This window comes from Mustelus asterias, chromosome 6 (genome assembly GCF_964213995.1).
Source record: "Mustelus asterias chromosome 6, sMusAst1.hap1.1, whole genome shotgun sequence".
NCBI lineage: Eukaryota > Metazoa > Chordata > Chondrichthyes > Carcharhiniformes > Triakidae > Mustelus > Mustelus asterias.
The window spans coordinates 60224450-60252119 of NC_135806.1; the positions used below are offsets into that span (position 1 = coordinate 60224450).

The 27670-nt window shown below is 42.3% G+C and overlaps 1 protein-coding gene across 1 annotated transcript in view; it reads left to right on the forward strand.

The window, feature by feature from the left end:
• Positions 1-27670, forward strand: part of shc3 (SHC (Src homology 2 domain containing) transforming protein 3) — a 303591-nt gene that overhangs the window by 160087 nt on the left and 115834 nt on the right. Inside the window, exons 2-4 of the mRNA XM_078214387.1 lie at positions 7944-8014; positions 22150-22213; positions 23538-23657. Of these exons, the coding sequence (XP_078070513.1) occupies positions 7944-8014; positions 22150-22213; positions 23538-23657 (255 nt within the window). The remainder of the gene's footprint in view (positions 1-7943; positions 8015-22149; positions 22214-23537; positions 23658-27670) is intronic.

Here is a 27670-nt window from a genome sequence, read left to right on the forward strand (position 1 = left end):
AGTAGGTGAGACTAGGATCTGAGGGCACAGCCTCAGAGTAAAAGAATGACTCTTTAGAATTGAGATGAGGAGGAATTTCTTCAGCCAGAGTGTGGTGAATCTATGGAATTCATTGCCACAGAAGGCTTTGGAGGCCAAGTCATTGAGTGTATTTAAGACAGAGATAGATAGATTCTTGATTGGTAAGGGGATCAAAGGTTATGGGGAAAATGCAGAAGGGGGTTGAGAAACTTATCAGCCATGATTGAATGGTGGAGCAAACTCGATGGGCAGAATGGTCTAATTCTGCTCCTGTATCTTATGGTCTTATCAACCCCCTCCAGGTAATCATCCTGAATGGCCTCAGGATGTAAAGCCATGTGACAATATTCCGCATGGGCAATGCCAAAGACACTTTCGGTCTGTGAGGGAAAATTTAAAAAATATGTTCATTGACTGTATGAATACCATAGGCCTTTTGCAATGCCAGTCTCTGCATAAATGTGTGACATTAAATGTTTCTATTGTTTTTGCAGGTGTGGACAATAAACCAATTGGGTCTTCATCATTAATTAAAGTAAAAAATATTCATCATGACCTCATAAAAGGAAAGCAATTTTACAGTGTCATTGTGTTTGAAAATCCAGCCAGTCTTTCATTTGAAAAATGGCATTGACACTGCAAGGTATTCATATCTGTGTTCACAATACACGTAGGGTTACAGAGTACACATATATAAAAGGCATGCATTGACGAATCAAGCAAAATACATCATACAATCTTAAAATATATTTATATTGTTAATATACAGGTCACACAGCACTCCTAAGTAAATACTAGGTAGTATACATAGGTAGTACTATGCACAAACAGGATTGATTTGCTCTTTAAAAGATGGATGTTAACTACACACGGGATAGAAAGGTGCATAGTAGATTTTCGTGTACCTCATTAATAGCAGCTGGACATAAAGGTCTCATACCTATCTTGGGTCAGCAGAATTACTATTGCGATGTTCATTTTCGACCAATAAGGTCTTGAGGGTAAATTTATCCTAAATTGTCCATTGAAAATCTTCTGGGCTTGATCTGTATCATACATGCCCTGCCCAATTTTAATTTCAATTGCAAATCAAGCAAAGTGTAAAATGGGCAAGAGGTCCTGTCTTGTCAGTTTTCTGCTGGGCAAGTTCAGTTAAAATTATAATCCTTTCATTTATATAGTAATTTATCCCAAAATTACCCAAAATGTTTTGCATAGAATGAATTACTGTCCCATGACTGTTATGTCAGTGACTGCTTTAATGTAGACAAACATGGCAGCCATGTTGTGCTCAGGAAGATTACAAAATGAGATGAATGATCACTTAACATTTTAGGTAGTCAATAGTTTTCGTTGATGAAATAATGTTTGCATGTCGAAATAATGCTTTAGAATCTTTAACATTCATCTGAACCGTTGGCATAAGCAAACAGGGCATCACTTTGACCAAAGATTAGCACTTCTGATAATGCAGCATGTCCTTTGTACTGTACCAACTGTCATCCTGGAAGCTATATTCAACTCCTAGAGTGAGACTTGTACCTCCAACATTCGTTTCACATGTTGCTCACACTTTGTTGCTTGGCTGAAGGTCTCTTTTCTGCCACTGAGGGTTTTTATTTCTCTTCCACTTTCATGTTTCCTTTTAACCTGAGGTAAACCATCCTTACTATCACCAATGAGATCTCCTTTGCTTCGACCACCTGAGGATTTCTCTTTTCCTCAGTTTCTATCCTTCAGAGTTCAGGTGGTCTGGATGCCTTCTAACCCTTCCATGGCCGGAATTCTCCAGTCCCGCCGGCGGCAGCTTACCGCTGCCCACTGGGTTTCGCAGCGGAGTGGGGTGACATCAACAGGAAATCCCATTGACGGCAGCGGGGTTCTCTGAACAGCAGGCCACCTTCCACCACTGGGAAACATGTAGCTGGGAGGGCGGAGACTCTCGCACCATATCTTGTCCGCACTAATGTTGGAAGAGTGGTAGGCTCTGTCACTGCTGGTTCTTCCTGCAGGTTTGGAGGTTGTTTTGGCATCAGGGTATGATTTCATCCTTTTCTTCCATTGGAAGTTGTAGATTATTTTTGGTGGTTGCACTGTTGACCTGTTGTACTGTCATTGAAGCCAGGGATTGAGGTTAATCGGTCAATTGATTGCTCTCTTTTATGTCCTCCACTAGAGTTGTCGTTGTTCCTCTTGGATGGTCAGCTAGTCTGACCATTGTAGGTTTTCCAGCATCTGAAACATGAATAGACAACCTTGCTTCACAAAAAAGAGAGGACAGTTCAGAACTGAAGTCCCAATCAGGATACACTTTTTTTGATTGAGGACTCAGGAACCTGCAGCTCTGTATGATCAATGACAGTGATCACTTTGACATTATCTGACATTTTGAGGAGCTGCAGGACTACACAGGCATCTCTGCTCAAGCGAGAGAAAAGCCAGCGATGGATGCCAGGTTCTCCTAGCTGTTGGACTCACTTGTTAAATTTAGCTCTTTCAAGTATTTTATTTCTTCTTAGGTTGGAATAAACTCCAAAAGATTTCAGTATCCCTTCAAGTGCAGCAGATGATTGCCTTTCTTGCAATAATGTCGTCTCCAATCAGGCTTACTGAGTAAAGCAGCGTGTTAACCTGCTCTGGGCAGAATTCTCTGGCCACGCTGGTCTAAAAGTTGAAAATTCCCACCCAACTATCAAAGGGGTTTCACATTCTCCGCAACCCGCCCATTAAAATTCCAGTGGCAGGCGGGATGAGAGAATTCCGGCCTCTGTTTCTGACATTTTGTCTAAACCTGGAACAATGTTGTATCTTCGGAATCTTTTTCTCCAAAGTTCCCAATTACGTGATTGATCTGGATCTTGGGTTAGTCTAAATTGATTTGGAAGTGGGGAGTTCTGATCCTTACTTAAATGTTTCAGAGTGTTGGTGGAGACAAAGGGATTTCCCCTGCATGTTGCTTTTGGTCGGCTCCACTACATTGGTAATGCCTGTAGAGTTCTCTTCCTCAATGTTTATGTTTAAAGTGACAAATTATGCAAATCCTAGGTTTTGCTTTCCTTTCTCTGGGTTTAAATAGTCACAATGCTCCGGGAGTATTCAATTAGTTACTTATAAAACTTTTCGGAAGGCGCCAACTCGGGGATCAGAGGGGGGATTCCCATGTGGGTGGCATGATGGCACAGTGGTTAGCACTGCTACTTCACAGAGCCAGGGCCCTCGGTCTAATTCCGACCTCGGGTCACTGTCTGTGTGAAATTTGCACGTTCTCCCCGTGTCTGCATGGGTTTCCTCCCATAGTCCAAACATGTGCAGGTTAGGTTGATTGGCCATGCTAAATTAATCCTAGTGTCAGGGGGAATAACAGGGTAAATATGAGGTGTTACAGGAATAGGGCCTGGGTGGGATTGTGGTCGGTGTGGACTCGATGGGCCGAATGGCCTCCTTCTGCACTGTAAGGATTCTATGATCTTATCTGTGGCCGTCCTACTGCCAGAGAGAAAGGAGAATTTCACACTAAGCCAAAACCCCATTCACTGCTGCGGCACTGGAGAATCCCAGTGGCGAACAAGGTCAGAGGTTTTTGGCCCAGGTTTTTAGCAACAACTTTTTTCAAACTGCACTTCATACTCCAAAGTTTTTCCAGATTTCTCAGGGCTTGCTGTAACCTGGAATTTAAAAAGATTTAGCTCCACTCTGAGCTCTGAGATCTGAAGCTGAATTTCCAAAGGAGAAGTAATGAAGTCTTCTGCTACAGTAAAGAATTTAAAATTTCTGCCTTCAGCTTCCAAACCTATCTTTGAAGCTTTCCCGTGGTGATTTTTCCTCTGTGTGTTCCAGTGCTTCTTTTCAGACTGCTTTGCTGATTTTTTTTCACTCTTCCAGTATTTTAGTTTTACCCTGCATTTTCTATGAGGCTTTGGGTTTTTCCACAAGCTGCCACCATGTTGTAGAGTGTTGCTTACAGTTCAGTAGGTCAGAAGAAGGCTTTGTAGTCATAAGTAGGTCTATATTGATTCTTCGAACTATCTACAAATATAAAGGGTACAAGCTAGGAGCTGTCTCCATGTAGATACGTATGACTCTGTCCAACCCTGGGTACAGGTGATTTGTTCTCTTACATCACTGTGTGGAGTGTACTGTATTCAGTCCCACATCAACCCTATATATGCCAGACGCTTTATACTACATACAGGTATATCTTCTCATCACTGTCGTCCTGCTGAACCACGACTGCCCAACCACAATGCACTTCCTTGGTATCTGAAAGGAGAAAGGTGCAAGGTTAAGGTTGTGGTTTAGGGAGAAGGGGCGGATCAGGAAGTATGACACGTGCTAGCGACATTAATTGTTAGGTGTGTGGTGGGACTGTGGTGAATTGTGCCGTGCCTGAGGCTAGTACTGCAGTTAGTCAGATATCGCATTTGAAGGTGTATTCACTGACCTGGACCACTCATGTAAAGTCATTGAACTTCTTGCTGCACTGCATTCAGGCCCCTCAGGGTTTCACTCTTGACATTGACCTTTATGGTTATTTTCTTCCATTGCCTTCTTAGTGTGTATCTCCTCCTTTCCACCTCCTCCAACAAGGCCTCCAACAAGACAGCATCCAAAAACCTTGGAGCACACTCTCTCCAATGTCGAGCGACATTGAAACACTCTCTCCAGTGTTTCCTCGGTCAGAGTCACTTCCTGCATGACAGTCAACACCTACTCCAGGCTCAATGCAGCTCCCTTTAAGAGATGCAGCCTATAGGATCATAGAATCCCTACAGTGCAGGAGGAGGCCATTCAGCCCATCAAGCCTGCACCGACAACAATCCCACCCAGGTCCTATCCCTGTAACCCCACGAACTTACCCTGCTCGTCTCCCTGACACTAAGGGGCAATTTTGCATCACCAATCAACCTAGCCCACACATCTTTGGACTGTGGGAGGAATAATGGAGTTAAACCACAGCAATGCCTGTAAAAACACAACTATATCCCTGAAATAAGCCTTGCAATGCACCAAACTAAGTTCCGAATTTATTTAAAATGAACGAGTGATTGCTGAACTCTGCAAAGACTAAGATGTCTGTCATTCCAACCATTGTCTGTTTTTCTTAGAGGCAAATGGTGTAAAGATAAATTTAATAAGTTTGTGCTTTCAGTCCAAAGTGTTGCCCTCCAGGCTGTACATCATGAATGTGATTGCAGAGATCAGTAGGCCCTGTATGATTTTCAATCCATCCATTTTAATTTACAAAAGCATTCCATTTATCGCAACCTTTTATGTCAGATCTGCTGGCACATACTACCAACACAAACCATTAACAATATCCTAAATAGCCTCTGATATTGATTTCTCTGAATACAAGCTGAGTATTAGTGAGTCAACTACTGACCTGTACTTTTGACACTTTTATCTCCAATAAATGTTGATGCTATTGGTCTCATTCTCTCTGTTTGAAGATATTTCTCTATCAATAATGAGCAACAGTTCTTCTGGTTGTTATTTGTGGTGATATTGCAAATAAATTTGTGAGAATTCTTTTGTCGCTATCTGTTATGAAATTGTGTACATTTGGAACACAGTTAGCAGTGCACTGTCAATATTTTTATTCAAGTTTAAGCCATTCTGTCTATCAATTTATTTTACAGCTAACAAAATCTGCTTTATAGACATGTAGCAAAGTAAAGTTTATTTATTAGTCACAAGTAAGGCTTACATTACATTACAATGAAGTTACTATGAAATCCCCCTAGTCGCCACAGTCCGGTGCCTGTTCGGGTCAATGCACCTAAGCAGCATGTCTTTCAGACTGTGGGAGGAAACTGGAGCACCCAGAGGAAATCCATGCAGACAGGGAGAATGCGTAAACTCCATACAGACAGTGACCCAAGCCGGGAATCAAACCCAGGTCCCTGGCGCTGTGAAGCAGCAGTGCTAACCACTGTGCTACCGTGCCACTCTCCATATCATCATCATACATATCATCATATTATTGAAAGCGTATTGAAAGTGTAGCCTAGAAAAACCACAGGGCTCTGATCCTGATTGTTATGATTGTATCATGCCTATCATAGAACCCTGTTATGTTAATATGAACAAGTTGCTTTAGTCAGACTCCAGCTTCAGACTTGCTTTCCACCTTTAAGTCACACAATATCAAACTGAGGCCTTTAAAACTGTCAGAGGTTTTGCTGAAGTTCACAGGATTGAAGGTGGGGCCTCAAAGAATGTGTCTTCCATGTTTTGGAGACACAGCAGTGGCTCAACCCACCTTTAGCTGAAGGCCCTGGAAACAATACAGAGCCTGCTAGCTTGTGGGGACGCATGGATTCCAAGACAGGCATCCTTTGGAAAATGAATCTGAGTGTGCCATGACCATATTCCAAAGGTAGACAGCTTCAAATCACCAAAATATATATTTTTAGTCCTTTACTCTTGAGAGTCCAGGTCCCTGCCTTTGTTGTGAGCTCCAGCTGGAAGCACACAGGCTGAGATCTTCAGGCAAGTACACCCGCTGAGCCCTTCCTGGAAAGGTTGGTGCAAGACTGACATATCTGATTCCCAGTTCAAGACAATGATAGCAGGATCAAACATTTATTCCAGCATGTGTTTGTCTATATTGTGCCACAGATAGGAGAGCTGTCCCACAGATTAGTCAAGTAACAACTTGACATAGGTATTATTCTCTCACATAACTATCAATCAAAAGTCTGGACCCCTCCATCACCATCCACTATTGACAGCTACGAAAAATCAGAGGTGGGGGCACATTGGTATATTGTTGTGGGGGAATGGTTCTATAAGACCTTAGCATTGATTCTAATTCCCATGATGTCTCATGCCCATGAAGTCTCATGCCTTCAGGACAAACATGGGTAAGAAAATCCCCTGCTGATTATCACTTACCCCACCTTCTCTCAACTGATGAATCAGTATTCATTGACCTCCATTTGGAGGTAGCACTCAACGTAGCAAGAGTATAGTATATACCCTAGATGGATGGGGATTTCAATGTCTATTACCAATCATGGCTCGGAAGTATCGCCACTGACCAAGCCGTGAAAAATATTGCTGCCAGCTTTAGAAAGAAAATAACAAGAAATAATAACCACCTCCTCACCAGTATACCCATCGCAAACTCTCTTACCCATCAGATACATTTTACACATTTTTTTTGTAATTTCTCTTCCCACACTCAGTGGTACACAAGACAAGCTTTAATCTGTTCCTATAGCAAGGTTTATCCTGGAACAGGTCGCTAACTTAAAGGGCACCACTCCATATCAAGCATGGCTTCCCAGGGGTCTCTCCTGCTCTTATCACCTGCCATTGGGAGTTGGAAGGATTTTGCAGGTTGATAATCAACCCGTTGGCCACATTATGACTACATGTTCCTTGGCCATCAAGTACTGGGGTGGGAGTTTGTGATGATTATCCCTTTAAGGGTAAGAGTCACATGGCCTGTGTGACCCTTACTCTGCTGTGATGCTCTTAAAGGGACAATCACCACAAATCAACACAGAGCTGAACCCAAAGCTTCTGCCTCAGAGACCCCACCCACTGCGATCCAATACTTTTTTATTTGTTGGCATTCATTTAATTTGTGAGCCACATTGAGCAATGGGGACAGTCTACAGCCAAAATAATAAAATAAAGGCTTCCATATATGTGTGTGCTAAATGCAAGTTGTTATTGTACAGAGACAGAAAATATTGTAAGTACTCAGCAACATCTATTGAAAGAGGATGACCCTTTGTTAGATGCTTTCAAATGTTGAAAGAGATTAACTATTTAAAATAAAACAGTTTAACATTTCAATGGCTCTTGGAGAGAATTTATTAATATTTCAGACTAAACTAGCATTTATTGAGAAATAGCCAAAAGTATTTATTGAAAACCATGAAATTAAGATATTTTAATTTTTTTTACAGTATCTGGGCTGTATAGAAGTGTTACGGTCAATGCGCTCCCTTGACTTTAATACAAGGACACAGATTACAAGGTAAGATGCCAGTTTCAATTTTATTGCACTTAGTTTTAAATTTTGATCCTGGTTATATTAATATTAACTTTAAGTGATTAAAGTACAACTAGGCAAAGTCATACTGGAATCTAGATGGACTGTACAAATACTAAGTGAAAGCTTCCTCGAGGTGCCAAGTTGCATGTCAATCTTTTAGACAGCTCAATGACCTTGCACATTATATCCTCAGAGAAACTCTGATTTATTTACAATACTCCGCTTAAAATGAAACATGGTCAAGTGCTTCAGAAAAAAAACGTTGCCCACCAGCAGTCAATCAGTGTTTAGACTGTGGTTTTGTCACTGACAAAACACAGATTATTGGAGAGGGGACTTCTCTGAGAAATGTTGCATTACAGAAAACCCAAGATTGACATTAGATTTTGGTAGCCCACTGAAAATACAAAAGAATATTTGAAATACTTGATAGTATGTATTTGGATAAAGTAAGTACTTCTCACAAACATTAACAAACTTAAAAAGGAAAGGAAGAATAAGTCGTATTTCAGCTTTCTTCCTATAGATGATTTCCACAAGCTTTCACCAAGTTGGAGCAGTACAGTGGCACAGTGGTTAGCACTGTTGCCCCACAGCAAGGAGTCTAACAACTCCAGGTTAAAGTCCAACAGGTTTATTTGGTCGCAAACCACAGCACCAGGGACCCGGGTTTGATTCCTGGTTTGGGTCACTGTCTGTGTGGAGTTTGCACGTTCTCCCCGTGTCTGCGTGGGTTTCCTCCAGGTGCTCCGGTTTCCTCTCACATTCCAAAGATGTGCGGGTTAGGTGGATTGGCCCGTAGTATCAGGGTAAATGCATGGGGTTACGGGAATAGGGCCTGGGTGGGATTGTGGTCGGTGCAGACTCGATGGGCCGAATGGCCTCCTTCTGCACTGTAGGAATTCTATGATTCTTTCTGAATTCTCAAAAAAATGGACAATTTGTCACCTATATAAGTGATGGGAAGTCGGTTCACTTTTTTAGGCCCAACACTCATGATTTCCCTTATGACAAGTTTCTCAGCTTCTTCTGTAATCTCAGGAGGTGCAGAGTAGACCCTGCCCTGCGTGGAGACTGGGCATGGAAATTGAAAGGATTAGCAATTCCTCAGTCGTCTCTCTTGCTTATTCCTTGTATGATCAATTCAAAAACGGTTTTGATAGAGGGGTGGGAAAGGGTTTGAGCAAGTGTGTTACATGGGAAGACCGAAACAGAATGAAAGCTCCATGAACTACTGATAGTTAATACTTACTGATCGCTTTTCAACCTCCCACCCAAACCAAACCCACACATTTTGGGGGGTTAAAATTAACCCTCTGTTTTCCTGAGTACATTCATTATCAGTTAAAAATAAAACACAAGAACATTATACCAAAAATAATCTAGACAAGTCAAAGTCTGTGCATCTTATAATGTAATATAAAATGTTATATTGATAAAATGTGACACCATGTTATTTAGCTCATCAAGTTTGAACAGGTCTTTTTCTTCATAGGACCTAACTGTGGTAGAGAACACAACAACTGCAGCCCAATTTAAGTCTTGTACCAGTTAAACATTATCCCAAATCTTTCGATCAGCATCAGAACCTCTGGCCTGTATTTTATGTGCCCCCCAGCGGGATTGTTTTCGGCAGGGGGGGGGCATGTAAAATAGGGTGGTACCCAGTCCACTACCGTCCTACTCATCCCAAACACTCCCCATAACATGGTGCCGAAATTGGAAGCTCATCCACCATTTTAATCAAGGATCAATTGAGCTTGTTACCAAGCCAATTGGCTCTGATAATACACTGCCCATGCCACAATATAGTTGGCATGGGCATTTGGCCCATCATGACTACTCTGCTACTCAGTAAGATCATGACTGATCTGATAATCCTCAAATCCACTATCCTGCCTTATCCTCATAACCCTTGATTCCCTTACTAATTAAAAATGTGTCTGTCTCAGCTTTAGTAGCCTGGTTTGGGGGGGGGGGGGGGTGGGGGGGGGGGGCGGGGGGATAGATTTTCCAGCCTCACTGCACTTGGCGTGGATCGTGACAATCCTGGAAATTTGCATGCAGGCCTAAAATAGGGTTTTGTGTCTGGCGCCAAATGGTTTGTAACCGTCCTGGTCCCTTGCGTGAGACTGATTAGCATATTTGAAGTAACACTTTAATATGCTTAGGCTGTTCAATACCGGATTCTCCCAGCTCCTGGGATGTTCCAACCCTCAGGCATGGCACGAGCCCGTCGAGAATCATTACTGGTCTCCAATGTCTGTGGGGTAGGGAGGGGGTTTCCCCAGTGCGCTGTGAGAACTGGGCCTCTCATTCTTCTAAACTCCAATGAGTACGGGCCCAACCTACTTAACCTCTCCTCATAAGAAAATCCCTCCATACCCGGGATCAACCTGGTGAACTTTTTTTGGGAGTGCCTCAAATGCCAGTTTATCTTTCCTCAGATAAGGGGAACAAAACTGTCACAGTATTCCAGGTTTAGTCTAACTAGTGCCTTGTATAGTTTTAACAAGACTTCCTTTCCTATTTTTATACTCCATTCCCTTTGAAATAAAGGCCGACATTCGTTTGCCTTCCCAATTACCTGCTGAACTTGCGTGCTAGCTTTTTGTGATGTATGCACAAGGGCCTCAAATCTTCCTGTGCTGCAGGTTTCCTGCAGTGTTTCTCCATTTAAATAATATTCAGCTCCTTTAGTCTTCATACCAAAGTGCATAACTTCACATTTTCCTACATTACTTTCCATTTGCCAAGTTTTTGCCCACTCACCTAACCGGTCTATATTCCTCTGTAGATCCTTTGTCATCCTAACCACTTGCCTTCCTAACTATTTTTGTTTATCATCCACAAACTTGGCAATAGTACATTCACTCCCCTCGTCCAAGTCATTAATAAATATTGTAAATAATTATGGCCCCAGCACTGATCCCTGTGGCATTCCACTAGTTACAGGTTGCCATCCTGAAAATGCCCCCTTATCCTAGCTCTCTGTCTTCTATCTATTAGTCAATCCTCTATCCATATGAATATATACTACCCCCAACACCATGGGGCTCTTATCTTATTAAGTAGCCTTTTGTGTGGTACCTTATCAAATGGTTTTTGGAAATCCAAATATATTACATCTACTGATTCCCCTTTATCTATCCTGCTCATTATTGCCTCAAAAAACTCAGGCATGATTTCCCCTTCATGAAGTCATGCTGACTCTGCTTCATTATATTATGCATTTCTAAATGTTCTGATTTACATCCTTTATAATGAACACTAACATTTTCCCAATGACAGATGCTAAGCTAACTGGCTTATAAATAATCTGTTTTTTGTTCCCCTCCCTTTTTGAATGAGGGTGTTACATTGGCAGTTTTCCAATCTTCTGGGACTTTTCCAGAATTTAAAGATTCTTGGAATATTACTACCAGTGGACCCACTATTTCTGTAGCTACTTCCTTTGATGTCTTGTAATACAACCCACTAGGTCTAGGGGACTTATTGGCCTTTAGCCCCAATAATTTCCCTTGTACTTTTTTTCTAGTGATAGTTAATTGATTTATTTCCTCCTTCTTTCTGCCCCTTGATTAGTTCTTATTTTGGAATGTTATTAATGTCTTCCACCCTGAAGACTGATGGAATCTGAAACAAAAACAAAATGCTGGAAAATCTCAGCAGGTCTGGCAGCGTCGGTGGAGAGAGAACAGGATGTGGAGATGCCGGCGTTGGACTGGGGTGGGCACAGTAAGAAGTCTCACAACACCAGTTAAAGTCCAACAGGTTTATTTGGAATCATGAGCTTTCGGAGCAGTGCTCCAAAAGCTTGTGATTCCAAAAAAACCTGTTGGACTTTAAGCTGGTGTTCTGAGACTTATTACTGAGAGAGAACAGAGCCAATGTTTCAAGACCGGATGATCCTTTATCAGAGCCAAAGATAACAGAAAGTAGGATGAGATTTATACTCCTGTGGTGAGGCGGGGGGGCGGGGGCATGGGGGGGACACGGGGGCAGGGGTGGATAGAGAGCCAGCGGTTGGGGAAGACAGGGGAGATTTACAAAGATGTCACAAAAGAAAAGGCAAAGGGAATATAAATGATAGTGATCATCGCTAACAATGGTGCTGATTGTGGTACATTGAGAGATCATAACGTGTTAATGGCAGGATAGCAGAGTGTCAAAAGGCAACTTGGAACAGGTAGCAGATTGCCCTAATGGGGTGGGGGAGGGGAGACAGCAGTAAGGAAAAAAAGATGGAAAGTGAGATTGATTGATGAAAAAATAGAAAAATGGAAATAAATTTAAAAATAAAAAAAACGAATTGGTGGAAATGGGGCAAAGGTGGAGGAGAGAATTTATCTTGCTTTTACTTTGTTTATTTTAGTAAAACTCATAACTTGAACTTTTGCTGTCTGATGTTTGGTCAGTCATTGGAATTCTAATATTTTTAAAAATGTTATTAGTCTCTACGGGGATTATAACAGCATGGAGGCCATCCTTTCCAGTACAAAGTGGTGTCAGTATAGCATGGAGATTGAAACAGAAAATGCTGGAAAATCTCAGCAGGTCTGACAGCATCTGTAGGGAGAGAATAGAGCCAACATTTCAAGTCTAGATGACCCTTCATCAGAGCTAAGAGCAAAGAGAATCAGCAGAGATTTATACTATTGGGATGTTGGGGGGGGGGAGGGGGGTATGGAATTGGACAAAGGGAATGCAAATGAGGATACAGAAGGCTGAGAAGATTGGGTCTGCAAGTGGTGAGACACTGGATATGAGAGGCCTTCAAACAGCGGATGGGGCAACAATAGTGCAGTTAACCAGCTCATTGGAGAGTGAGTTTGTGTACAAGTTCTGTTGCAGAGGACTCAGATGAGAACATCAATGGGGCGACCTACAGATAAATGCTGATGGGTATGCATATCAAAACATGTGGGGCATTAGCAGAGCTGCCAGAAAGCCTGTGACCAGTGCTAAGGAATATCTAGGAGTCCAATACCAAGATGGTAAGAACCTCAAGCCAATCCTCCCCAACAGGAGTGATGGCCAAATTCAGTTGCATACTTGTGGACCCAACCATGATGCAGTGTCGTATGGCTGATGCTACTGCTTCCATTACAGCAGAAACAGCAGCCACTGTCACCAGGAATGCAGAACTCGTCTTGCTCTGAGGTTGCAGTTGTGGCTACAGAAGGTAGCAGATTTTGGTGAGAACTGCCTTCTAAATGTCTTATGCACTATTTGTCACTGAGGTTCAGGTAGGAATTTTCCCCTGAACACATTGGCTGGATATGGAGCTTCTTCACCTCCATCTTCCAGCAGCTTGTCCTGCTCTGTGTGCCCTCTGCTCATTTTCCAAGCCATGCTATATTCCAAGGAGAATTCCTCCTCTTAGTGCCCCTATATCTGGGAGAAACCTTGAAATCAGCAAAACGTCATTCAGCAGCTGTCATGCCATTTGTCAAGTTGAAGCAATATAGGAATAACTAACACATATAGAATCAAAGCAAGAGTCTGAAGAGTCAACCAGCAACTAACATGTAGGTGGTTGACATTCCCCTTATATAGCACTGATGGGGATTTTCACGGTAACTTCATTGCAGTGTTAATGTAAGACTACTTGTGACACTAATAAATAAACTGATGGTGGTTTGTCCATGCTGCTTATATGTGTTTAGCTATGTGAGGCTACCAAAGGGCACTGAGTTCCAAAATGGCACCATTGCCATCAAATGCATATTGCACACAGATTAGCATCATGAGCTGCATGCTCTGCATACTGCTGGCAGACGTACACTCCATCTGCACCAATGTGGTGCCTGGTGTGATTTTACCCATAACTGTGCCTGCACACTGTAGATGCTATTTTTGTAGCTCTATGGGCACTTGTAGCACCTAAATGACAAATGGTAACAAGCCCAAATCCTCACCCAAGAAATTTGTGAACATTTGCTTTGTCATCAGGGATCAATAGCTTTTTGTTTAAAATAGCAAAGGGTGGAATTTTCCCATCCTGGCCGCCACAGGAATCATAGCAGACAGGACAGGACCGTGCACAGGTCTGTCCGTTGACCTCGGGCGGGATTTTCCAGTCCTGGGGTGAGCGCGGCCAGAAAATCCCACCCAAAGCTGGAAATCCCAGTTATCCACTCGGAGAATAAAGGAACATGATTCCATGCTTTTAAACACACTAAATAAACTTTACTATACAAAATGTTCCATAGCCAAGTGAATCGTGTGGAGGACGGAGAAGATCTGCAGAGAGATTTGGACAGGCTGAGTGAGTGGGCGAGGATATGGCAAATGGAGTATAACGTTGAGAAATGCGAGGTTATACACTTTGGAGGAAATAATAACAAATGGGATTACTATCTCAATGGAAACAAATTAAAACATGCTACCGTGCAAAGGGACCTGGGGGTCCTTGTACATGAGACGCAAAAGCCCAGTCTGCAGGTACAACAGGTGATCAAGAAGGCAAATGGGATGTTGGCCTATATTGCGAGGGGGATAGAATATAAAAGCAGGGATGTCTTGATGCACCTGTACAGGGCATTGGTGAGGCCGCAGCTGGAATACTGTGTGCAGTATTGGTCCCCTTATATGAGGAAGGATATATTGGCATTGGAGGGAGTGCAGAGAAGGTTCACCAGGTTGATACCGGAGATGAGGGGTTTGGATTATGAGGAGAGGCTGAGGAGATTGGGTTTGTACTCGTTGGAGTTTAGAAGGATGAGGGGGGATCTTATGGAGACTTATAAGATAATGTGGGGGCTGGACAGGGTGGAGGCGGAGAGATTCTTTCCACTTAGTAAGGAAGTTAAAACTAGAGGACACAGCCTCAAAATAAAGGGGGGTCGGTTTAAGACAGAGTTGAGGAGGAACTTCTTCTCCCAGAGGGTGGTGAATCTCTGGAATTCTCTGCCCACTGAGGTGGTGGAGGCTACCTCGCTGAATATGTTTAAAGCGCGGATGGATGGATTCCTGATCGGTAAGGGAATTAAGGGTTATGGGGATCAGGCGGGTAAGTGGTACTGATCCACGTCAGATCAGCCATGATCTTATTGAATGGCGGGGCAGGCTCGAGGGGCTAGATGGCCTACTCCTGCTCCTATTTCTTATGTTATGTTCTTATGTTAAGGACATCTTTCAGTTGCCTTTTATGCTCAAACAGGAAGATTGATATTCTTGTCTGGTCTGGTCTTTATGTAATTTGTAATCTGGTGGAAAGGTGAGCTGTGAGGAGGATGCTTCAGTGTGATTTGCACAATCTGAGTGAATAGGAAACTTTATAGTTCTGCTCATCCATCCACAGTGACATCTCCGTCCAGTAAATGGGTGCATTTACAACATTTTGGGAGAATCCATCTCTTTTTTTTTCTATGAGTAAAGTTCGCCAAACTTTAAGACCAAACAAACTATGAGGGGAAACTGCAAGTAAAACATAATCGCAATGCAGTAGCAGATGTTGTTGAGGGAAACAGAGTAGCCACCAGAGTAGCTTTGGTAGCAAAAACAGGAAGGCAGATTATTATCTGAATGGCTATAGATTGAGAGAGGGGAATGTGCAATGAGACCTGGGTGTCCTCGTACAACAGCTCCTGGCTATTGAAGGTAAGCAAGCAGATGCAGCAGTCAGTAAAGAAGGCAAATGGTATGTTGGTCTTCATAGCGAGAAGATTCAATTACAGCAGCGGGAATATCTTGCTTCAAATATACAGGGCCTTGGTGAGGCCACATTTGGAATATTTTGTGTGCAGTTTTGGCCTCTTATCTGAGGAAGGATGTTCTTGCTGTAGAGGGCATGCAGCAAAGGTCGACCAGACTATTTCCTAGGATGGTGGGACTAACACATGAGAAGAGATTGAGTGGGTTTGGATTATATTTGCTGGAGTTTAGAAGAATGTGGGCGGGGGGAGATCTCAGAGAAACCTATAAAATTCTAACAGAACCAGATAGGGTAGATGCAGGAAGGATGTTCCCGATGATGGGGGTGTCCAGACTAGGGGGTCATAGTCTAAAGAAAAGTGGTAAACCTTTTAGGATTGAGGTGAGGAGAAGTTTCTTCACCCAGAGAGTGATAAGCCTGTGGAATTCGCTACCATAAAACGAGGATAGGCCAAAATATTGTATGTTTTCAAGAAGGAGTTATAGCTTTTGGGGTGAAGAGGATCAAAGGATATGAGGGGGAAGGTGGGATCAGGCTATTGAGTTGGATGATCAGGCATGATCATAATGAATGGTGGAGCAGGCTTGAAGGATCCAATGGCCTACATTGCTCCTATTTTCTATGTTTTCGTGGTCCTATTCAGATCTAGTTTTAATTCTTTCAGAGCAGTATCAACAGCCTCCTTATTTTGGATCTTATATTTTCTTTCTAAGACTTTGGGCCTTCCATGTAATTCACAAATCACTTTATTCCAATCATTTTAAGGTTATAACTGGTCTTATGAACTCATTCCAGTTGTTTGGTGTTTTCAGCTGTATCCTGTAGGGCATGGTTAATTCTTGTGTTATCTGAGCACTGACAGGACCATTTAATTCAGTGTTAACTGTCATTAACCTGTTAGGGTCATTCTGAGGTCTCAGCCCTTTCTATGATGAATTTTGATTTTGAAATTCTGCAGACACATTTGCTGACTCTGTACTGTCCATTACCAGAATTATTCCATCTGAATGTTTTCCTGCACCAGTTTGTATCTAAACTGGATCACAGGTAAGTGAGGAGCTTTTACTCACAAGAACCATTCCTGAATTGTGACATACTGTCCCAGATTGTGGAAAAGCAACATTGCCCACTATGCCATTCCCCAATATAACATCTATATTGTCAATAGGTAATTTAGAAATAATTCCAACTCCACAAGGCCTCTTCACTAGAACACAATTTCAATTTACTTTATACGATGGGAAAGGCACACATTTCCCATCAACACCTGGTATTAATACATTCTGATTCAGCAGATTTTCTGAAGAAAAGTCTAAATTCTTTGCTTATAATAAGCTCTGAGCTGAACCAATAGCTCTCAGGATAACAATCTCTCTAGGGTCTTTCTTGGACAAAAATGAAGTGAGTACCCATCAAATATAAATGCCTTATAATTCTTTGCATCCCTAACTATTCTCAAGGTAAAAGCATTAAATGCAATGGGTTTATCACAATCTTCACTTTTTGGTGCAGCTTCCTCTATGGAAATTCCTGACTGACTTAACAGCCATTTCTATATCTGGTACAACCTTTTCTGATGACTCCTTAAGCATCCCTATTACTGCCATCAGTTTACCATTCCATTTCTAACAATTGGCTTTTACATGCACAGTGTCAGACCTTTCATACTATACTTCCTTGTCAAATTACTCCTCCCAAAGTGTATCACCTCACACTTTTCAGGGTTAAATTTTATCTGCCACTTATCTGCTTATTTGACCATCTTATCTATATGGCAATAGACACATACTATTTCTTTACATCATTTATATCCTCTTTAACTATCATTTTCATTGACTAGACCAACTTCTGCCTTCTTCCCAAAGCTTTTCCTCCAGCTTCTCTGTGGGTTTACAGTGGAGATCTACTGCCCCTAGCTGTCTATGTGATATATCATACCCATCTGCCAGAATTGTTGCTTCCCTTACATTAGAAATGTTGCAGTCTTCCAGATGTGACCTGATATCCATTGTGATGCTGTTCCAAAATTCTTCCATTATCACCAGCTCTCTCACATTCTTAAAGTTCAGTTCAAGTTTCAGTGCCTTAAACCACCAGCCCCACAACGTTTATTTCTCTCTAGTAAATTTTACAAACATTTCATTCAGTTTTTTTTCAAGCCCAAAATTTCAACTGATATGATTTGGAGACAAACTCATAAGTATTAGGTATTGCAGTTTTAACTGTCTCAAAATCTGAGGATTGGTCTGCCGAAAGGCTAGCATACACATCCACAGCTTCCAGTCCAAAATGCTTTGTAAAATGAGATTTCATGTGGTCGCTTTGGCTTTGTAGCCAAACCTTTTCAAGTTAGGTAAAATATCTCTCAACTCAGTCCTCAGTGAATTTAGGCACTGTGAGAAGATTCTTTGTTATATCAAAGCTTGGAGTGAGACTCAACCCATCATCCGAGCTACTAGACTCTCTTTCACCCTGTGACCTAAGCTTTTCTTTAGCCAGTTCTCATTCACTTCTCTCTTTGAAGCTCTCTTTCTTTATCTCTTCCCTCCCTTGCCAAGTTCTCTTTCTGGAGTTCAGGTTCAAGCTTTCACATTTCTCTTTCTGCTTCAGCTACAGCTGAATTATAGCTTATTCATGCACTATATTACCTGTGTCAGGCTTTTCTTCTTCCAATTCCAGATGCTTTGCTATTAGCCAACTGTATCTGTTTTCTTAGCCTCTGCTTTTAATTCCAACTTCAACTTTTTTGCTAACACAATTAACATAGCCTTAGTTAACATTGAGGTTGGGTGTCTTGGGTTACAGGAAGATATAGACAAGATGGTCAAATGGGCGGATAAGTGGCAGGTGAAATTTAACCCTGAAAAGTGTGAGATGATAGACTTTGGGAGGAGTAATTTGACAAGGAAGTATAGTATGAAAGGTCTGACACTGGGAAGTTGTGAAGAACAAAGGGACTTTGGCATGTCCGTCCATAGATCTCTGAAGGTGGAAAGGCAGGCTGATAGGGTGACGAAAAGGCATATGGCACACTCACCTTTATCAATCGGGATATAGATTACAAAAGCAGAGAGGTCATGATGGAGTTGTATAGAACTTTGGTGAGGCCACAGCTGGAGTACTGTGTGCAGTTCTGGTCACCACATTAAAGGAAGGACGTGAACGCACTGGAAGGGGTGCAGAGGAGATTCACCACGATGTTGCCTGGGATGGAACATTTAAGTTATGAAGAGAGGTAGGATAGGCTTGGGTTGTTTTCTCTGGAGCAGAGAAAACTGAGGGGAGACCTGATCGAGGTGTTCAAGATTATGAGGGGTATGAACAGGGTGGATAGGGAGCAGCTGTTCCCCTTAGTTGAAGGGTCAGTTACGAGGGGCATAAGTTAAAAGTAAGAGGCGGGAGGTTTAGGGGGATTTGAGAAAAACCTTTTCACCCAGTGGGCGGTGATAGTCTGCAATGCGCTGTCCAGGAGAGTGGTGAAGGCGGGATGCCTCACATCCTTTAAAAAGTCCCTGGAAGAGTACTTGGCACGCCATAACATTCAAGGCTATGGGCCAAGTGTGATAAGTGGGATTAGGTGGGCAGGCCAGAGCCTTTCATACGTCGATGCAGACTAGATGGGCTGAAGGGCCTCTTCTGCACTGTAGTATTCTGTGATTCTAGTTAATTGTTGCAAATCACTCAGGAATAAATCTTCCCTCTCCAAAACATCACAGCAACTGAAAAAGCCACTCTGCTTTTCAATAAGCATAGGAAAATGATCTGTGATAACTTTATTTGTCTTAACAACCGTAGGTCCCAGCACCCATTGTTGTCTGTGGATTCAGAATCCTGCAAGAATGCTCAGTTTATGTTACGATCCGGTTGGGGATCAGTAACATTTTGTTTAAAATAGACAAGTTTGAAATCTCAGTTACCCACTAGGAGAATAAAGCCACACAATTCCACAGTTTTAAACAAACAAAATAAACTTTACGACACAGAGTCATGAGAATAAAACAATCTACAATATCAATCTTATACTGTAACATTCCAAATGAACATGAGATAAATATGAATTAATAGGCAGACTGTGATTGAACACTCCACACTGCATATTAAATGGCAGATGCGACCAAGGCAGATCACATGGATTTCTCAGCAACCGACCCAGATGTCAGTAACCATTATCAGTCAAACATTCTCTTTAAAATTCTGCCTCCCTCCGGAGGGATTTCAACCCCATGTCTAACATGAAGTACAAGAACTAATCACATGAACAAAGTATTGATTTGAGGAATTTATTCATTGCAGTCCTCTTCCCAAGGGATCATGTACACTTAGAGACTGAGTTAAATTAATATATTGATGGCTCTTCGCAGTTTCCACTCATAAGCCCAGGAAGTTACTCTGAGCAGTTCTCTCTGCACCATAGGAACTTCCCCACAAGTGAGGTAGAAAGCCGACTGGGCTTCTGCTGCATTTTAGGCAAAGTTACGATGTCAAAACAGGACAACTCCAAGGAAATCCCTGCCTACTTGGTATTGTATTGATTAATAATTCTGATCCATTCTTGTCTTGGATGGTTTTTGCCCCACTTTTGGCCTAACTCAGTATCCCTGAGATAGAAGAGCGGCACAAAGAAAAAGCGAGGATAGAAGAGGAAAAGGATGGAAGCCATTTGTTTCCATCCAATCATGAAAGAAACACTTCTAACACTGCCACATTATTTAGTGCTGTTTGAAAAGAATATATTACAGTCCTGAACTGATTGATGTATGGGGTATTTGGCGTAAAATACATTGTGCACTTGTAGCCACTCCATCAAATATGAAGTTCTCTCTGTAATATTGTGAATTGTTCTATGCTGCTTATTGATCTCATAAACCTGATTTATATCAATCATTATACAGGAATGCAATTGGTAACAGTGTCAGAAATAATTTGTGTGCAAATCTTTTGACAAGCTGACAGCAAGCTTCTCAAATCTGTACAGGTAGTCAGGTTTTGGGTCTTTTTTCACTCCTGGAGACAGATGTGCTGGACAAAACTATAAACTGTTCATGAAATGGTACAATTATGATGTACATTGTCTAGAAATGTGCAGATTCTTGGGTAACAAGACAACAAAAGGCAAGATAACATCAGAAAGCCCGTTTCATTACTCAATGTTCATAAACAAATTGGAGCAATTTGTACTCCCTAAAGCAGGCAGGAATGAGTCAGGTGGGTGGTTAAATTGTTAATTTGAGTCCTGACCTTGATATGCCTCCAACTCATTCACTGTTGGTTTTAGTCGAGGCGTGACGGGAGTGGGGAGGCATGAGCAACCAACTTGTTCCAAGATGTGTTGGCAATTTAAATATTTTCCTGAGGCTGCAAGCCTCACTTGTTGCACTGTTTTGAATTTAACCACGAACAGACAAGCCTCAGGAGACTCAGCAGATATAACTTGGTGAGGAATTTAGGAACCAGGAGGTGAGCATCTTTCCACCTACTTGCTGGATCAAGTGTGACTGAGAAGCCCTTCGTGATTAGACATCTGCCTGACCCTTCTGATCTCCCCCTGACCTTCCTCTGAGACCTCCGATCTCCCAATCCCCCATCCACGTTTCAGATTTCTCTCTCAACCTCCACTTCCCTCCTGAGATCTGATTCTCCCCCTCAGATACCATCTCCCCCCTTTAGTCTTCTGATATCTGCATCCCTGAGGCCTCCAATTCACCCCCAAGCCTCTGAAGCATCCTCCTCCAAGGCCCTGGGATGAGAACTCCCTCTATGTTCTTGTGATTGATCCCCCCCCCCCCCAACTATTGACCACTGCAGGATCCCAGATCTGATGAACTCCAGGAATTGGGTACACCCACCATAAACTGGGATCAATCCTTTTCTGGATTGGTACACCACTCCCCCATCCACTCTCAAAGCCACCGCTGGGGCTTGGGCTTACGGCTGGTTGTACGGCCCCCTCTAGACTACTCTCCATTCACCCTACCCTCCCTCTGAGGCACCCTGATTGGAGGTTAAACCTGTCAATCAAACTGACTTTCCAACAGCAAACCTGTCAATGACATACCTGGATAGTCACATGAGCAGCCTGGGAATGGAGGGATACAAACGATTGGTCTAGTTGGACCAAGGAGCAGCACAGGCTTGGAGGGCCGAAGGGCCTGTTTCCTGTGCTGTACTGTTCTTTGCTCTTTGACATTACGCGCATGATAATGTGTGAAACCCTGATTTCAGGGTTCCCTATGCTCCAGAGATCCCCAAACCCCAGGTGGCTCAGCTAAGTTAAGATCCAGCCCAATATCCCCTCTTCCATGATCTTTTGCTTTAATTCCATGGTATAATCAAATATAAACACAATATCTCACAGAGTACCTTAGTTCATATATCTGTGTTGCCTGTGCACAGTGTTAGTGTGCGGGTTTATTTTGTTTAGAGAAGCTGACCTTACAGTAATACCTTTCTTTTTCAGAGAAGCTATCAGTCGAGTGTGTGAAGCTATACCTGGCACTAAAGGGGCTTTTCGAAAGAGAAAGGTATCTAAACAATTCTTTCTTTTCAAACTTGAGTTGTGCGCCGCAGAAGCTGATTTTGCATCTTCTGGACATGTGATAATCAGTCTGAGAAGGGTTAATTTTATGATCCGCAGTTCCCAACAGGGAAGTTGAGCTCATATGCAGCATGGGTCAGAGATAGGGCTACAACATTGAAGTCCTTGTTCTCTGACTCACACTCACTGCTAGAAGCACAGAATCATGGAATCAGCCCTACACTAATTTTGATTCTTGCACAATTTATTGAAGTTTGAAATCCCAGTTTACCCATTTAACAAAATGTTTTGAAGCACAGCGCATTAAGAATGTTTTTACTTTGTTTCAGTTAATGGCACATTGCTTGTTCCTAATGAGTCTTCCCCCTCCTCCTCCCACATGCATCGCAGCAGCTGTTACATAACAATGTAGAAATGATTTAAAATTCCTCTCACTCTTTTGTTGGAATGGTTTTTGTGCTCTGTAAGAAGGAGCTTCATTAAATAAAGAATCAAGCAGTCTGAGGAAGTACTTGTCATATTTTATATACCCCATCCACCATACTGTGGTTGCAGTGTATATCTACAGGGTGCCCCGCAGCAACTCGCCAAGGTACTTTAACAGCCTAAAGTCATGGCTTCCCACCTAGGACAGCTGCATGGGAACATCATCACCTCCAAATGTTCTCTCAAAGTCATGCATTTATTCAGATTTAGACATATTTCGCTGTTTCTTTATCATCGCTGGATAAAAATCCTGCAATTACAGCACCAAGCAAAGATCTTTATGAACTGCAGTGTTTCAGTAAGAGAGCCCACCATCACCTTCTAAAATGCAAATTGGAAAGGACAATAATGCCTGCCTTGAAGGTCATGCCCACATCCCAAGAATGAATTAAAAATACTGTTGATTTTGCCTGTTTTGTTTTGTAATCGAATTAAGAAGTGATTGATCAATATATCTGAAAAGCAGAATTACAATCCAGTGCTTAACTCTAAAGAAATCTCTACAATTTGGGATCATTTATGAGGTACATGTGGGAATCAGTTAGCTTAGTTGGCTTGATGGTTAGTGTGTGGGCCAGACGAATACCAACCGCATGAAGTCTGATCCTTGTTCCAGTTGTTGTAAACTGGGGGATTGCCTCTGCGCCCTACCAATAGTAAAAAATCATGGCTGTGGTTTGGCGAAAAATCGGCAAGGGCCTGCCTTCGTTTTTAGAACTCAAGAAGAAGTAGAAGATTAGGTACAGGGGTCACAGTTATCCTTGTTAGTGTCTTCCTGGAGGTAACAGTGTGGGTAATAGTTTTTGTTTCACTTGCCTTCACAGCCACCAAGTAAAACATTGTCTAGTGTACTTGGTAAGAGCAACCTGCAGTTTGCTGGAATGAACATCATTCTGAATATTTCAACCAGCAGCCTCAATCTAATGACGCCTGACACTAAGCAGGTAGGCATCTTGTTAAAGATATAAGCTAATCTGTGCAGCAGGTTTGATACTATAACCACACATCTCACATATAGTGTGCATGCAGTGTCAGATACATTGAAAGCCGAAAGATAATTTTAGGATGTGTGGGAAAATGCAAAGTTGGGATGAGCATTAGGTTTGAAGTGGATTAAATTTGCCAGGCCCAGGACATTGTGGAGAATTAGCTCAATTTGGCTTCCATTTTTCAGGATATATTATATGTATACAATCTGTGTCATAAAGTCATTTTATTTGTAAAGTGAAGGTAAAAGGTAAAGTCGCCATAGTCCCAGATGAACATAGGCTGTGAGTGGTGGTGATTTAACCTGAGGATCACCACACCTCAAGTGCAGAGCATAGAAGGTGGCCTTCATGAATAACCTCAGCTGGTACGGGAATTGAACCCACGCCGTTGGCATCGCTCTGCATCACTGACCAGCTGTCCAACCAACTGAACTAAACTGATCTTCATAGGCCTTCATAGCAAGAGGATTTGAGTACAGGAATAAGAATGTCTTACTGCAATTGTATTACACGTTGGTGAGGGCACACCTGGAGCATTGTGTTTTGGTGTCCTTATCTGAGGAAGGGTGTTTTTGCTATAGAGGGAGTGCAGTAAAGGTTTACCAAGCTGATTGCTGGGATGGCAGAATTGTCATATGAGGAGAGACTGTCGGTTAGGATTATATTCATTGGAATTTAGAAAAGTGAGAGGGGATCTCATAGAAATTAATAAAATTCTAACAGGATTAGACAGAATAGATTCAGAAAGAATGTTCCCGATGGTGGGGGAGTCCAAAACTAGGGGTCATAGTTTGAGGATAAGGGGTAAACCTTTTAGGATTGAGGTGAGGAGAGATTTCTTTATCCAGGGAGTGATGAATCTGTGGAATTCACTACCGCAGTAAATAGTTGAGGCCAAAATGTGTGATTTCAAGAAGAAATTAGATATAGCTCTTGAGGCTAAAGGGGGGATCAAGGGATATGGGGGGAAGGCAGGATCAGGATATTAAACTTGATGATCAGCCATGATCAAAATGCATGGCAGAGCGGGCTCGAAGGGCTGGATGGCCTACTCCTGCTTCTGTTTTATATGTTTAAATGTTTCTATGACCCACTTTACTTACTAAACCGACTGACTTTCCTTGTTTTACTTTGTAAAATACTTGATGGATAACAGATGGGAGATAAATTGTTTTGAGATAGGGGTGTTTATCTGACCTAATAACCTATTGAGGAAGTATCTTGGAATGAATATCTGTCTAATCTATCGTAGTCAGTTGGAAGAAGGGCTTGAAGCCTGGGATAAGAATTTTTTTTGTCCAATGTAGTTTAGTCGGGAGGAGGGACGAAACAGAAAATACTGAAAACACTCAGCAGTTAAGCAGTATACATAAAAAGAACTGACAATATGAACTTTTCATCAGAACTCAGTTAGCATTGAATTTGTGTCATTTGATCTTTAGTAATTTAATTGTGGAAAATCTGTTGCTTATTACTGAGGTTCTATAGTATAGTTGAAATGAATTTTTCATGGGATTTATGTGACTTGCGTCATGGTCAACTCTGTTTGCTCATATGATACTTCCCCATGCTCAGTACCATTTATGTGTCTGTAACAAACAATAATGCAAAAGTGCTTCACGAGAAGTTATCTAATATTCTTTAGTGTTCTCCATTATTAGATCCTGAATTCCTTATGCAAATGAGCGTGCTGAAAACTGTTCCTCATGTATATCTGTAATTGCCTGTAATGTCTGCTAACGGCACCAATCAAAGCTGTGTTTTGGCCATGCTCCAGTGTGCACTCAAATGTCTTGACACAGGACTACACATTCAGTCGTGGACAGACAGCAACCTCTTCCATTTACAAAGGCTCAGGGCTCACAAAGGTTACTGAACATCAACTGAGTGAATTATTGTTTGTGAATGACTGAGCTCTCATAGCATGTACTCCAGAGGACATTCAGCTACTTGTTGATCACTTTGCCTAGCCTCAGAACACTTTGGCCTGATAATAAGTCTGAAGACAGAGATCTCGTATCAACCCACCCCTTAGCAAAGTACACCAAGACCCCACAGTCACTGCCAACAACACACCCCTCTGTTCAGTACAGACGTTTAGCAATCTTGGGAGTATCCTCTCCATTAACACTATGTTGGATGACAAAATCAACCGTCACCTGGCAAAAAGCAAGCTCAATGTTTGGCAGACTCAATCACAGACTTTGGAAAGAGCATGGTGTTTGGCTCAGAGAGGCAGTGGTTCTTGCACCACTTCTTTATGAGTGTGAGACTCGGGACAACCTATTGGCATCACCTAAAGCGACTAGAAGCATTCCATTTTCACTGTATGAGACCCATTTGCAACAGCAGGTGGCAGGACAAAATCTTCAGCGCTGAGGTTCTTGTAAAGTACTGCTTCCTGACATCGAAAATAAACTTGTCAGAACTCAGTTTCACTGGGTTGCTCATGTGGTTTACATGGAGGATTCCAAAGGCAGTTCTTGATACATGGTTAAAAAAAAAACAATCTTTAACAGACCCAAATGAAGGGGTCCCTGTCATTTTGACATCTGAGGAAAACAGAGTCCAGTGACTGCAGGACAAGTTAGCGAGACAAAAAGCCAATGCTTCCATCCACCTCGCCAACATTGACTTCAGACCTCCAGATGGCCGTACCCCAGAAGTAGGCACCATGACTGCTGTTAGGATAGTGGGCATTGACCTCCACTGAGTATCATCGTATATGAGGTGGTCATTGAGGGAGTGGAGTGTCATTCCAGTTCGAGCACATTATAAAGTTGATATGTGGCAACTGCAAAGTAACATGCATGCAGTTAGTAGCACCATGGGGATGTCTACAATCTTAATGAAGTCACGTGTTCACTTTGCCTGTGCTCTCTGGCAAGAGAGACTGAAATGTTACACAGCTCCCTTTGTGTACAGTGTCAGCGACCTTCCTTATGAAGCAATGCATGGCAAACTGGGCAAAGCTGTAAGTATCGCCTGCTCCAGCCTAAAATCTGACTGAAGCATGAACGTTCATTGTTATGGTCACCTTGACAGCTACTAGCAGTGGGGTCCCTGCTCTGCTCTGAGGCTGCAGTTCAGGCTGCAACAGTTGGCAGATTTCAATGAGCACCTTTTTGGATAAGTGGAGACAACTCGTACACTGTTGTTTGATGATGTTGATTGGGAGAATTGCTCCCTGAAGACCCTGGGTGAATATAGTCGCTTGCTGAGAGCCATTCTTCCCCTCCTTTCCTCTTTGTGCAGAAGGACAAGCTTCTCAATCTCCCCGTCAAACCACACAACAAGAGGATTGGTGACTACATCAAACATGACAGAGAGCAAGCAGAACCCAAGGAGGGAGAACCGAGGCTGTTACCATGTGCCACAGCCACTTCTTGTAGATGTCTGACAGTGTAAACCAGCAAACACTGCTAACTCAGCAGCAGCCAATAGAAACCATTCAGCAACTAACCCGAGTATGTTAGGGGCTCCATCCTACTGCTTAACATGTGTTCAGCTTTGCAAGGTCAAGAGAGGGCAATAGTTGGAATGTTCAAGTCCTAACTAGCACCGCTGGTGTCAAATCAGTGCTACGCTGATGTTACAATCTGATTAATGCACATTACAAAAAAAGTGTGTGGAATGGCTAGCACCAGAAGTGTGCATGCAGGGTACAGACATAGTTTGAACCCAAAATACCGCCTGTAATGCTGAAAATGCATGTGCTACATGAGCAAATTGTGTGATATGCAATTGAAATTGCAGAATCATTGCTAGAACTGACATATATTGGGGTGGGCCAGAATTAAAAGAACCGTTCAAGATCTTTTTGATCTAATTTGAACATACAATAAATTTTCAAGGGCAATTCTGAGACATTGGTCTCTGTATTAACCCCCTCCCCCCTCCTCATATGTGATGATTAGGACTTTGGGGGGAAAGGGTTAAAAAATGAAATCTGTGTAACCCGCTGCCAT